The sequence below is a fragment of the Lepidochelys olivacea genome (assembly GCF_965140295.1).
Source record: "Lepidochelys olivacea isolate rLepOli2 genome assembly, chromosome: 7".
In the NCBI taxonomy this organism is placed as follows: domain Eukaryota; kingdom Metazoa; phylum Chordata; order Testudines; family Cheloniidae; genus Lepidochelys; species Lepidochelys olivacea.
Genome location: NC_140417.1, coordinates 103,963,727 through 103,977,695, shown reverse-complemented (window position 1 = coordinate 103,977,695; position 13,969 = coordinate 103,963,727). Strand labels below are relative to the sequence as shown.

Here is a 13,969-nt window from a genome sequence, read left to right as displayed (position 1 = left end):
GCTCCAGTGCAAGCTTCATCTCCTGCTCCTGACCCAGGACCTCAGTCCCCTCACCACTATCAAGTCCTGCAGAGCATCCATTCTTTGGACAACTCAGGGGGTGGCTGGAGCATATCACAGGCAAACACTAGTACGTGGACTGGACAAATGTACCCTGTGCGTTAATTCACTCTGGTCCAGGTATGGCTTGTATGTGCAAAACTTGCCAGCAAGGCTGAGGGCAATATGGACCTTTGACTATTTTTTTTTTTTGGATTGTTAGTTTATATTATTGCACTGCATGCCATGATGGCAGCTGGTCTTCATTATTGGTTATGACAATATATAATTACCTCTGTAAAATAAAATGTTGGATTTGCACATCAGGGTACAATAACAAATTTTATTATATGTAATCATCAAAGTGGCACCAACTTTAATGAAGGTCATTCCATGCCGAATGTCAACCTTACAGAATAAAAATTTACGAACTGTCATCACACTATTCCAGAAACTGTAAATGGCAGTACATTGCCAGGATGGATAAAATACATAACACATCCCCATACATTTCATGAAAGTGTTTGCAGATTTCATGATGCACGATACCTACACATTTACAAAAATTTCACACACAGAACAACCTCGTATGCAATTTCATTCCTCCTCGTGCATGAGATTGTGCAAATTCATTATGTGGGCTCCCAAAGCATCCCTGATTTGTGTGTCTGAATCTAGCACCAGTCTGGACAGGTGTGTGGTCTGGCTCTGTGTACCAGTTCAGATATTTAGCAGTGTCCCGAGTCCACTCCTGGTGAAAAGGTTCCCCCTTCTCCTTGCAGGCATTGTGCAGAGCAAAGCAAGCCCCAGTAATGTAGACTGTGTTAATGACACTGGCATCCAAATAGTTTTGAAAGTAGTGCCAATGGGATTTCAATCTACCAAATAAACATTTTACCCCTGTCCTACAGCTACTGAGTGTGTAGTTGAACCTTCTTTTGGCAGATCCTCTGAAATCAGGGTACAGTTTCATAAGCCATAGCAACAGGAAAAGCAGGGACCTATAGAATAACAGTGGTAGGGTGACCAGATGTCGCGATTTTATAGAGACAGTCCCCATATTTGGGGCTTTGTCTTATATAGGTGCCTATATCCCCCCCCCAACACACACACACCCTGTCCCAATTTTTCACACGTGCTGTCTGGTCACCCTAAACCAGGGGTGGGCAAACTTTTTGGCTCGAGGGTCACGTCGGGTTGTGAAACTGTATGGAGGGCCGGGTAGGGAAGGCAGTGCCCCCCCAAACAGCCTGGCCCCTGCCCCTATCTGACCCCTCCCACTTCCTGCCCCCTGACTGCCCCCCTCAGAACATCCCATCCATCCAACCACCCCGCCCCCGTCCCCTGATCACCCCTGGGACTTCCAACACTAACCGCCTCCTGGGACCCCACCGCCTACCTAGCCCCCTCCCGTTCCCCATTCCCTGACCACCACCCCGCAGAACCTCTGCCCCATCCAACTGCTCCCTGTCTCCTGCCTGCCCCCTGGGACCCCCAGCCCCCTTACCATGCCGCTCAGAGCAGCATGTCTGGCAGCTGCGCTGCCCAGCCGGAGCCAAACACGCTGCTGCACTGCCCTGCATGAGTGCGCAACCCTGCCGCCCAGAGCGCTGCCTGCATGGTGGCATGGCTGCGGGGGAGGGGCCGGGGCTAGCCTCCCTAGCCAGGAGCTCAGGGGCTGGGCAGGATGGTCCTGAGGGCCAGATGTGGCTCGCGGGCCATAGTTTGCCCGCATACTGTATGTAATTGATTCCATTTATCCAATTCTAGCTCTCATCAATATTTCTTTTTTTTTTATGCATAAACCTTTAGATTTTATTTTCTAAAGGATTGGCAACAGTGTAATTTGTGGGTAAGATCTGACTTGTATATTGACCTGGATCTGGGGCTTGGCTCTTTGGGATCAGGAGAACCTCTTTTTCTTTTACTGGGATATTGGTTTTCATAATCATTCATCCATATACTGAGTGGCGCTGGTGGTGATACTGGGAAACTGGAGTGTCTAAGGGAATTGCTTGTATGATTTATTGGTTGGCCAGTGGGGTAAAACCAAAGTCCTCTCTGTTTGGCTGGTTTGGTGTGCAAAGGACCCCAGCCTTGGGCTGTAATTGCCCTGCTCTAAGCAATTTGTCCTGAATTGGTACTCTCAGAAGTGTCCCACCAAAGGCAGCATCGTTACAGTATTATACGATATACCAGTGATTTGAGAATCACTGAAACAGGAAGATCAAACAGTGTGTTGTATAACATATTTATTAGTATGCCCTATGTGTATATGTTTTGGTATGTTTATGTACATATATGTTAAATAAAACAGGTCTCAAAATGAGACTACATGCAGTGATGTGATGTACTAGCACCTGTCCCCAGGTGTTCAGTTAGCAGTAATATGAGTTTTAGGCCCATTTTGGAAAATATTCTAGAAGATCCACATGGAAAAACTATCTGACTGAGAAACAACAGTGGGAGTTAAGATCAACTCAAGACTGAAACAGTGAAGGTGGGACAGCTGCAGTTGGACCCTGATGCCCTGAATTAGGCCTGCTCTATGTTAGTAAAGTTGTCCTTGTATAACTATTTAGGTTTGGGGGGCTGATGTTTTAACAATACAGTTATACCAGCATAAGCTCTTCTGTGGACACGGTTATACTGGTTTAACTTATTTCACTTCTTGAACTGGAATAAGCTATACTGGTATAAGCACTTCTATACCGGTATAAATGCATCCACACTATAGGGGTATAGTTTGTAGCAGACTATTAATTTATACTTGTATAAACTAGGCACGATGGTATAACTGAAGTGTCAAAACTTTTTAGTGCAGACAAGTCCATAGCGTTCTGAAAAAGGAAGTATGCAATTTCAGCAGTCTATAAATCCTGGTAAACCCCAGAAGGGACACTTATCCAGAGTGAAGACCCTGAGAAAGCATCTGCAGACCTAACAGTAGGAGGGAAAAATCCATGTAGCCTCCAGGTGTGCCTTATGGGTTACAGAGAAACATCTTTATGACATCAGCACTTCCCCCTCCTACTCACCAGGGGAAACAGGAACTCTTAGCCTTTCCCAGGAACATAAAGACCCCTCTCCATTAGGGACAGCGAATCCTTCCATAGGGAGCAACTCACACCCTGTAGCCACCTCCTCTCAGAGTCACTGAGAACCTGCACCCAACAGGTGTTAACCACTGGACCCAAAGGGCCCATAGCTAGTATGTAACCCTTCATCAAGGAGGAGTGGAGGGATACAGGGCTGGGCAGCAGCCTTGAGACCATTAGCAAACACATTCAGGGTGGGTAAAGGGGACCGATGAGGTGTGCGGGTCAGGGGGCTGGGGCACTGCTGGTTGATGGGGACCTACGACAGAACCCTATTGTGGGTGATGGCTCTTTGGAGGCGCCTGGCGCATGGACATACACTGGGTGGGTCAGCCGGCCAGGAAGTTCGGTTCTAGAAGTAGCGGGCGGAGGGATACCCGTAGTTCGAAAGCTTTTCGCTCTCTCTCTGTCGGCGGGCTAAGCCGCGGGAGCAGGCGCACTGCCGCGCCCCATCGATGTGTGAGGAGCCCTCTGGGCCTGTCTCCGCTTAGCTGTGGGCCGACCAGCCCCGCCTCAGCGTTGCCGTGGAGACGGGACGCCGCGCTCCGCCCAGAAGTGAACAGAGGCGGCGTAAGAGATCCTAGGGCAGCCGCCGCCCGCCATGGAGTCGAGCAAGGGTGAGCGAGCTTGGAGAGGAAGAGCCGGGACAAGAGCCGTGGAAGAGGGGGCGCGGGGGGCGGGCAAGTGGTGGAGTGCCTGGGGGCGCTGGGGAGTGACCTGAGCGGGGGGCTGGCAGAGGTGAAGTGGTGGGGTGGCTGGGAGTGATGGGGTTGGGGGGCTGGCAGAGGTGGGGTGGCTGGGGGTGCTGGGGAGTGATGGGTTTGGGGGCTGGCAGAGGTGGGGTGGCTGGGGGCGCTGGGGAGTGATGGGGTTGGGGGCTGGCAGAGGTGAAGTGGTGGGGTGGCTGGGGAGTGATGGGGTTGGGGGGCTGGCAGAGGTGGGGTGGCTGGGGGTGCTGGGGAGTGATGGGTTTGGGGGCTGGCAGAGGTGGGGTGGCTGGGGGCGCTGGGGAGTGATGGGGTTGGGGGCTGGCAGAGGTGAAGTGGTGGGGTGGCTGGGAAGTGATGGGTTTGGGGGCTGGCAGAGGTGAAGTGTTGGGGTGGCTGGGGGCACTGGGGAGTGATGGGGTTGGGGGCTGGCAGAGGTGAAGTGGTGGGGTGGCTGGGGGCGCTGGGGAGTGATGGGTTTGGGGGCTGGCAGAGGTGGGGTGGCTGGGGGCGCTGGGGAGTGATGGAGTTGGGGGCTGGCAGAGGTGAAGTGGTGGGGTGGCTGGGGAGTGATGGGGTTGGGGGGCTGGCAGAGGTGGGGTGGCTGGGGGTGCTGGGGAGTGATGGGTTTGGGGGCTGGCAGAGGTGGGGTGGCTGGGGGCGCTGGGGAGTGATGGGGTTGGGGGCTGGCAGAGGTGAAGTGGTGGGGTGGCTGGGGAGTGATGGGGTTGGGGGCTGGCAGAGGTGAAGTGGTGGGGTGGCTGGGGAGTGATGGGGTTTGGGGGCTGGCAGAGGTGGGGTGGCTGGGGGTGCTGGGGAGTGATGGGTTTGGGGGCTGGCAGAGGTGGGGTGGCTGGGGGCGCTGGGGAGTGATGGGTTTGGGGGCTGTCAGAGGTGAAGTGGTGGGGTGGCTGGGGGCGCTGGGAGTGATGGGGTTGGGGGCTGGCAGAGGTGAAGTGTTGGTGTGGCTGGGGGCGCTGGGGAGTGATGGGTTTGGGGGCTGTCAGAGGTGAAGTAGTGGGGTGGCTGGGGGCGCTGGGGAGTGATGGGGTTGGGGGCTGGCAGAGGTGAAGTGGTGGGGTGGCTGGGGGCGCCGGGAGTGATGGGGTTGGGGGCTGGCAGAGGTGAAGTGTTGGGGTGGCTGGGGGCGCTGGGGAGTGATGGGGTTGGGGGGCTGGCAGAGGTGGGGTGGCTGGGGGCGCTGGGGAGTGATGGGTTTGGGGGCTGTCAGAGGTGAAGTGGTGGGGTGGCTGGGGGCGCTGGGGAGTGATGGGGTTGGGGGCTGGCAGAGGTGAAGTGGTGGGGTGGCTGGGGGTGCCGGGGAGTGATGGGGTTGGGGGCTGGCAGAGGTGAAGTGGTGGGGTGGCTGAGGAGTGATGGGGTTGGGGGCTGGCAGAGGTGGGGTGGCTGGGGGCGCTGGGGAGTGATGGGTTTGGGGGCTGTCAGAGGTGAAGTGGTGGGGTGGCTGGGGGCGCTGGGGAGTGATGCGGTTGGGGGGCTGGCAGAGGTGAAGTGGTGGGGTGGCTGGGGGCGCTGGGGAGTGACCTGAGCGGGGGGCTGGCAGAGGTGAAGTGGTGGGGTGGCTGGGGAGTGATGGGGTTGGGGGCTGGCAGAGGTGAAGTGGTGGGGTGGCTGGGGAGTGATGGGGTTGGGGGCTGGCAGAGGTGAAGTGGTGGGGTGGCTGGGGAGTGATGGGGTTGGGGGGCTGGCAGAGGTGGGGTGGCTGGGGGTGCTGGGGAGTGATGGGTTTGGGGGCTGGCAGAGGTGGGGTGGCTGGGGGCGCTGGGGAGTGATGGGGTTGGGGGCTGGCAGAGGTGAAGTGGTGGGGTGGCTGGGGAGTGATGGGTTTGGGGGCTGGCAGAGGTGAAGTGGTGGGGTGGCTGGGGAGTGATGGGGTTGGGGGGCTGGCAGAGGTGAAGTGGTGGGGTGGCTGGGGGCGCTGGGGAGTGATGGGGTTGGGGGGCTGGCAGAGGTGAAGTGGTGGGGTGGCTGAGGAGTGATGGGGTTGGGGGCTGGCAGAGGTGAAGTGTTGGGGTGTCTGGGGGCACTGGGGAGTGATGGGTTTCGGGGCTGTCAGAGGTGAAGTGGTGGGGTGGCTGGGGGCGCTGGGGAGTGATGGGTTTGGGGGCTGGCAGAGGTGGGGTGGCTGGGGGCGCTGGGGAGTGATGGGGTTGGGGGCTGGCAGAGGTGAAGTGGTGGGGTGGCTGGGGAGTGATGGGGTTGGGGGGCTGGCAGAGGTGGGGTGGCTGGGGGTGCTGGGGAGTGATGGGTTTGGGGGCTGGCAGAGGTGGGGTGGCTGGGGGCGCTGGGGAGTGATGGGGTTGGGGGCTGGCAGAGGTGAAGTGGTGGGGTGGCTGGGGAGTGATGGGGTTGGGGGCTGGCAGAGGTGAAGTGGTGGGGTGGCTGGGGAGTGATGGGGTTTGGGGGCTGGCAGAGGTGGGGTGGCTGGGGGTGCTGGGGAGTGATGGGTTTGGGGGCTGGCAGAGGTGGGGTGGCTGGGGGCGCTGGGGAGTGATGGGGTTGGGGGCTGGCAGAGGTGAAGTGGTGGGGTGGCTGGGGAGTGATGGGGTTGGGGGCTGGCAGAGGTGAAGTGGTGGGGTGGCTGGGGAGTGATGGGGTTTGGGGGCTGGCAGAGGTGGGGTGGCTGGGGGTGCTGGGGAGTGATGGGTTTGGGGGCTGGCAGAGGTGGGGTGGCTGGGGGCGCTGGGGAGTGATGGGTTTGGGGGCTGTCAGAGGTGAAGTGGTGGGGTGGCTGGGGGCGCTGGGAGTGATGGGGTTGGGGGCTGGCAGAGGTGAAGTGTTGGTGTGGCTGGGGGCGCTGGGGAGTGATGGGTTTGGGGGCTGTCAGAGGTGAAGTAGTGGGGTGGCTGGGGGCGCTGGGGAGTGATGGGGTTGGGGGCTGGCAGAGGTGAAGTGGTGGGGTGGCTGGGGGCGCCGGGAGTGATGGGGTTGGGGGCTGGCAGAGGTGAAGTGTTGGGGTGGCTGGGGGCGCTGGGGAGTGATGGGGTTGGGGGGCTGGCAGAGGTGGGGTGGCTGGGGGCGCTGGGGAGTGATGGGTTTGGGGGCTGTCAGAGGTGAAGTGGTGGGGTGGCTGGGGGCGCTGGGGAGTGATGGGGTTGGGGGCTGGCAGAGGTGAAGTGGTGGGGTGGCTGGGGGTGCCGGGGAGTGATGGGGTTGGGGGCTGGCAGAGGTGAAGTGGTGGGGTGGCTGAGGAGTGATGGGGTTGGGGGCTGGCAGAGGTGGGGTGGCTGGGGGCGCTGGGGAGTGATGGGTTTGGGGGCTGTCAGAGGTGAAGTGGTGGGGTGGCTGGGGGCGCTGGGGAGTGATGCGGTTGGGGGGCTGGCAGAGGTGAAGTGGTGGGGTGGCTGGGGGCGCTGGGGAGTGACCTGAGCGGGGGGCTGGCAGAGGTGAAGTGGTGGGGTGGCTGGGGAGTGATGGGGTTGGGGGCTGGCAGAGGTGAAGTGGTGGGGTGGCTGGGGAGTGATGGGGTTGGGGGCTGGCAGAGGTGAAGTGGTGGGGTGGCTGGGGAGTGATGGGGTTGGGGGGCTGGCAGAGGTGGGGTGGCTGGGGGTGCTGGGGAGTGATGGGTTTGGGGGCTGGCAGAGGTGGGGTGGCTGGGGGCGCTGGGGAGTGATGGGGTTGGGGGCTGGCAGAGGTGAAGTGGTGGGGTGGCTGGGGAGTGATGAGTTTGGGGGCTGGCAGAGGTGAAGTGGTGGGGTGGCTGGGGAGTGATGGGGTTGGGGGGCTGGCAGAGGTGAAGTGGTGGGGTGGCTGGGGGCGCTGGGGAGTGATGGGGTTGGGGGGCTGGCAGAGGTGAAGTGGTGGGGTGGCTGAGGAGTGATGGGGTTGGGGGCTGGCAGAGGTGAAGTGTTGGGGTGTCTGGGGGCACTGGGGAGTGATGGGTTTCGGGGCTGTCAGAGGTGAAGTGGTGGGGTGGCTGGGGGCGCTGGGGAGTGATGGGTTTGGGGGCTGGCAGAGGTGGGGTGGCTGGGGGCGCTGGGGAGTGATGGGGTTGGGGGCTGGCAGAGGTGAAGTGGTGGGGTGGCTGGGGAGTGATGGGGTTGGGGGGCTGGCAGAGGTGGGGTGGCTGGGGGTGCTGGGGAGTGATGGGTTTGGGGGCTGGCAGAGGTGGGGTGGCTGGGGGCGCTGGGGAGTGATGGGGTTGGGGGCTGGCAGAGGTGAAGTGGTGGGGTGGCTGGGGAGTGATGGGGTTGGGGGCTGGCAGAGGTGAAGTGGTGGGGTGGCTGGGGAGTGATGGGGTTTGGGGGCTGGCAGAGGTGGGGTGGCTGGGGGTGCTGGGGAGTGATGGGTTTGGGGGCTGGCAGAGGTGGGGTGGCTGGGGGCGCTGGGGAGTGATGGGTTTGGGGGCTGGCAGAGGTGAAGTGGTGGGGTGGCTGGGGGCGCTGGGAGTGATGGGGTTGGGGGCTGGCAGAGGTGAAGTGTTGGTGTGGCTGGGGGCGCTGGGGAGTGATGGGTTTGGGGGCTGTCAGAGGTGAAGTAGTGGGGTGGCTGGGGGCGCTGGGGAGTGATGGGGTTGGGGGCTGGCAGAGGTGAAGTGGTGGGGTGGCTGGGGGCGCCGGGAGTGATGGGGTTGGGGGCTGGCAGAGGTGAAGTGTTGGGGTGGCTGGGGGCGCTGGGGAGTGATGGGGTTGGGGGGCTGGCAGAGGTGGGGTGGCTGGGGGCGCTGGGGAGTGATGGGTTTGGGGGCTGTCAGAGGTGAAGTGGTGGGGTGGCTGGGGGCGCTGGGGAGTGATGGGGTTGGGGGCTGGCAGAGGTGAAGTGGTGGGGTGGCTGGGGGTGCCGGGGAGTGATGGGGTTGGGGGCTGGCAGAGGTGAAGTGGTGGGGTGGCTGAGGAGTGATGGGGTTGGGGGCTGGCAGAGGTGGGGTGGCTGGGGGCGCTGGGGAGTGATGGGTTTGGGGGCTGTCAGAGGTGAAGTGGTGGGGTGGCTGGGGGCGCTGGGGAGTGATGCGGTTGGGGGGCTGGCAGAGGTGAAGTGGTGGGGTGGCTGGGGGCGCTGGGGAGTGACCTGAGCGGGGGGCTGGCAGAGGTGAAGTGGTGGGGTGGCTGGGAGTGATGGGGTTGGGGGCTGGCAGAGGTGAAGTGGTGGGGTGGCTGGGGAGTGATGGGGTTGGGGGGCTGGCAGAGGTGAAGTGGTGGGGTGGCTGGGGGCGCTGGGGAGTGATGGGGTTGGGGGGCTGGCAGAGGTGAAGTGGTGGGGTGGCTGAGGAGTGATGGGGTTGGGGGCTGGCAGAGGTGAAGTGTTGGGGTGGCTGGGGGCGCTGGGGAGTGATGGGGTTGGGGGCTGGCAGAGGTGAAGTGTTGGGGTGTCTGGGGGCACTGGGGAGTGATGGGTTTGGGGGCTGTCAGAGGTGAAGTGGTGGGGTGGCTGGGGGCGCTGGGGAGTGATGGGTTTGGGGGCTGGCAGAGGTGGGGTGGCTGGGGGCGCTGGGGAGTGATGGGGTTGGGGGCTGGCAGAGGTGAAGTGGTGGGGTGGCTGGGGAGTGATGGGGTTGGGGGCTGGCAGAGGTGAAGTGGTGGGGTGGCTGGGGAGTGATGGGGTTGGGGGGCTGGCAGAGGTGGGGTGGCTGGGGGTGCTGGGGAGTGATGGGTTTGGGGGCTGGCAGAGGTGGGGTGGCTGGGGGCGCTGGGGAGTGATGGGGTTGGGGGCTGGCAGAGGTGAAGTGGTGGGGTGGCTGGGGAGTGATGGGGTTGGGGGCTGGCAGAGGTGAAGTGGTGGGGTGGCTGGGGAGTGATGGGGGTGCGGGGCTGGCAGAGGTGGGGTGGCTGGGAGTGCTGGGGAGTGATGGGTTTGGGGGCTGGCAGAGGTGGGGTGGCTGGGGGCGCTGGGGGGTGATGGGTTTGGGGGCTGGCAGAGGTGAAGTGGTGGGGTGGCTGGGGGCGCTGGGAGTGATGGGGTTGGGGGCTGGCAGAGGTGAAGTAGTGGGGTGGCTGGGGGCGCTGGGGAGTGATGGGGTTGGGGGTGGCAGAGGTGAAGTGGTGGGGTGGCTGGGGAGTGATGGGGTTGGGGGCTGGCAGAGGTGGGGTGGCTGGGGGCGCTGGGGAGTGATGGGTTTGGGGGCTGTCAGAGGTGAAGTAGTGGGGTGGCTGGGGGCGCTGGGGAGTGATGGGGTTGGGGGCTGGCAGAGGTGAAGTGGTGGGGTGGCTGGGGGCGCCGGGAGTGATGGGGTTGGGGGCTGGCAGAGGTGAAGTGTTGGGGTGTCTGGGGGCACTGGGGAGTGATGGGGTTGGGGGCTGGTAGAGGTGAAGTGTTGGGGTGGCTGGGGGCGCTGGGGAGTGATGGGGTTGGGGGGCTGGCAGAGGTGGGGTGGCTGGGGGCGCTGGGGAGTGATGGGTTTGGGGGCTGTCAGAGGTGAAGTGGTGGGGTGGCTGGGGGTGCTGGGGAGTGATGGGGTTGGGGGCTGGCAGAGGTGAAGTGGTGGGGTGGCTGAGGAGTGATGGGGTTGGGGGCTGGCAGAGGTGGGGTGGCTGGGGGCGCTGGGGAGTGATGGGTTTGGGGGCTGTCAGAGGTGAAGTGGTGGGGTGGCTGGGGGCGCTGGGGAGTGATGCGGTTGGGGGGCTGGCAGAGGTGAAGTGGTGGGGTGGCTGGGGGCGCTGGGGAGTGATGGGGTTGGGGGCTGGCAGAGGTGAAGTGTTGGGGTGGCTGGGGGCGCTGGGGAGTGATGGGGTTGGGGGCTGGCAGAGGTGAAGTGGTGGGGTGGCTGGGGGTGCTGGGGAGTGATGGGGTTGGGGGCTGGCAGAGGTGAAGTGGTGGGGTGGCTGAGGAGTGATGGGGTTGGGGGCTGGCAGAGGTGGGGTGGCTGGGGGCGCTGGGGAGTGATGGGTTTGGGGGCTGTCAGAGGTGAAGTGGTGGGGTGGCTGGGGGCGCTGGGGAGTGATGCGGTTGGGGGGCTGGCAGAGGTGAAGTGGTGGGGTGGCTGGGGAGTGATGGGGTTGGGGGCTGGCAGAGGTGAAGTGGTGGGGTGGCTGGGGAGTGATGGGGTTGGGGGCTGGCAGAGGTGAAGTGGTGGGGTGGCTGGGGAGTGATGGGGTTTGGGGGCTGGCAGAGGTGAAGTGGTGGGGTGGCTGGGGAGTGATGGGGTTGGGGGCTGGCAGAGGTGAAGTGGTGGGGTGGCTGGGGAGTGATGGGGTTGGGGGCTGGCAGAGGTGGGGTGGCTGGGGGCACTGGGGAGTGATGGGTTTGGGGGCTGTCAGAGGTGAAGTGGTGGGGTGGCTGGGGGCGCTAGGGAGTGATGCGGTTGGGGGGCTGGCAGAGGTGAAGTGGTGGGGTGGCTGGGGGCGCCGGGAGTGATGGGGTTGGGGGGCTGGCAGAGGTGAAGTGGTGGGGTGGCTGGAGAGTGACGGGGTTGGGGGGCTGGCAGAGGTGGGGTGGCTGGGGGCGCTGGGGAGTGATGGGGTTGGGGGCTGGCAGAGGTGAAGTGGTGGGGTGGCTGGGGAGTGATGCGGTTGGGGGGCTGGCAGAGGTGAAGTGGTGGGGTGGCTGGGGAGTGATGGGGTTGGGGGCTGGCAGAGGTGAAGTGGTGGGGTGGCTGGGGAGTGATGGGGTTGGGGGCTGGCAGAGGTGAAGTGGTGGGGTGGCTGGGGGCGCTGGGGAGTGATTGGTTTGGGGGCTGGCAGAGGTGAAGTGGTGGGGTGGCTGGGGGCGCTGGGGAGTGACAGGGAGGCTCGTAGAGGTAAAGTAGGGGGATGGCTCAGGGCACTGGGGAGTTACCGGCGGGGGGGCTGGCAGAGGTGAAATAATGGGGTAACAGGGTGCTGTGAGTGACCAGGAGGGGTCTGGCAGAGGTGAAGTAGTGAGATGGCAGGGGGTGCTGGGGAGTGACCCTGGAGAGAGGAAGGGGGTGGTAGCAAGGGGGTGGAGTAGTGGGATGGCAGAAGGTACTGGGGATCTGACCCTGGCAGAGAGAGGTGGGTGCTGGCTGTGATTGAAGTAGTGGGATGGCAGGGGTCCTGGGGATGTGATCCTGGAGAGAGGATGCGGGGGCTTGCAAGGGTGCTGGGGAATGGCCCAGGAGGGTGCAGGGACTGTCAGGGGGTGAAGTAGTGGGGTGGTAGGGGGTGCTGGAGAGTGATTTGGAGAGAGGTGGAGGGGGCTGTCAGGGATGAAGTAGTGGGATGGCAGGGGCTGCTGAGGATTGACCCTGGAGAGAGGAGGGGAGTTGTAGAAAGGGATGGAGTAGTGGTATGGCAGGAGATACTGGGGATGTGACTCTGGTGGAGAGAGGAGGGTGCTGGCGGTGGTTGAAGTAGTGGGATGGCAGTTTGCACTGGGGATGTGACCCCTGAGAGAGAAAAGGGTGCTGGTGGGGGGTGAGGTAGTGGGGTGGCAGAGGGCACTGGGGATGTGAGGACGGTGTGTTTGTGTGTGTAAAAGAAGTGAGAGAAGGAACATTGGCATTGAAACTCTTTAAAGAGGCCTCAGTCACTGGAGGTCTATCTTTCAATGCTTAAATGAGCCAGAGAATTCAAAATGGAGCCTGGTGACAGGTTGGTGTAAATCCTATAGTAAACCCCCAGTTCAGAGCCTTTCAGCGACATTGGATTCATGCATTCCAGGGAGCTAAAAATCTTCTTGTTTATTTTTCTACATAGAACAGGGACAGAAATAATAATTCATACTTGTAAAAAGAATGTACTTGATCATAGGTGAAGACTTTGGGTTCTGTGAGTGGAGCCTCTCAAGTTTAAAAAAACATTTAAATTATTTGTGGAGCATTGTTACTGTATAGTCTGAAAAAGGACATTGTAATATTTTTCTCTCTCGTTTTAATCTTTTTCTTTGTTGCAATTTTGTGAAAATGGTGGAGTTTTGGCCTGATATTTGGTCTGCAAACAGCATATAAATATTATGAGTGAAATCCTGCCCCTTTAAGGTCAGTGGGAGCTTTGCCAATGGGAGTTTTGCAGTGAAGCGAGGATTTCACTCCATGTATGTTATAACTACATAAGCATATGTTGTAACTATGTGTCGGTTTGAATGGTGAGGCACAAACTGCATTTCCACTATGTAAGTTGTATAGCAATATACAAAAACTATAATTTCAAGTATGTAATTTTCCACATTGTTTTGTTAATTAATAAAATATTTCTATTAGAATATTGCTCTTCTTAGAATGTATTTTAGATATATTAGCGGAAAGAATGCTGCTATCCACCTGTTTCAAAAGGTCACTAGTATACGGAATTTTAATAATTTACATGATTTAAAAAAACAATTCAAAGTGTTGACTGATCTTCTTTGTTGTATATCTATACCATCACAATAGTGTTCATAACATGTGTCGGTTGTCTGATTTATTAAATAAGCCACCTATAACTTGCACTGTGGCAGCCATATAGCAGCAACATGCAAATTGGCTGTCCAGGCACCGTTTACCACTGTGATGAAGATTTGGCCATCACAAATATTTTTGTCTTGGTTGAGTAGAATTTCAAAGTCGGACTGTAGAATGCCTGTTAGTCCTGTCTAACTGTCCACACGTTGAGATAATTGATGGTAGAAAGGTGAAGTGCGCCCCTGATAAATCTGTTGCTTGTTCTGTTTGTTAGAAAACACAAGACCTCCTTTTTCTGTTCCGTAGTCAATAATATAACTGAGTTTTTATGTAGTCATTCATACATACTGATTCCCAAACATTTTGGAGTGTTAACGTGTTAACCCAACCACAGAGATTAACCAACAGCAGGACAAGAGAGAAATTGAAGTACCCTGTAGGCAAGGGAGAAAAGATACACTTTCGGTTGAGATTTGAAATTAGATGGAGAGTCAGTTAGACAGTGTTAGTACAATCTGTACCAGATGGAAGAAGCTGCAGATGAGAAGGTTGGGTGGGGACCAGAAAGTCTAATGGGATAGTGAGAAGGCTAATGGTAAATGAGCGGACAGACACCAGATCTGTGAGCTCAGCTGAATAAAGCCCAAGCTTAAAGAAGGAGGTGCCAGTTTTGAAAAGGATCCTGAAATAAATGGGGAGCCAGTTGAATTGTGTGGGGTGATGTGATCATGCTTCTGTCTTCTCACTTGTAGGAAGAAGTGTTTCTCTCATGCTGGAATTTGTGTTGCTAGGAATTGCTGGGGGAGGGGGCCGTCGAGGGAGGCAAGAAA

The 13,969-nt window shown here is 59.3% G+C and overlaps 1 protein-coding gene across 5 annotated transcripts in view; it reads left to right on the top strand.

The window, feature by feature from the left end:
• Positions 1-3,553: 3,553 nt before the first annotated feature.
• The window catches only part of FANK1 (fibronectin type III and ankyrin repeat domains 1), a 64,802-nt gene continuing 54,386 nt past the window's right edge, over positions 3,554-13,969 (top strand). For all 5 annotated transcript variants that reach the window (XM_084634677.1, XM_084634676.1, XM_084634678.1 and 2 more), the window contains exon 1: positions 3,554-3,754. In XM_084634677.1, the coding sequence (XP_084490803.1) occupies positions 3,739-3,754 (16 nt within the window). In that variant the 5' untranslated portion in view covers positions 3,554-3,738. The remainder of the gene's footprint in view (positions 3,755-13,969) is intronic.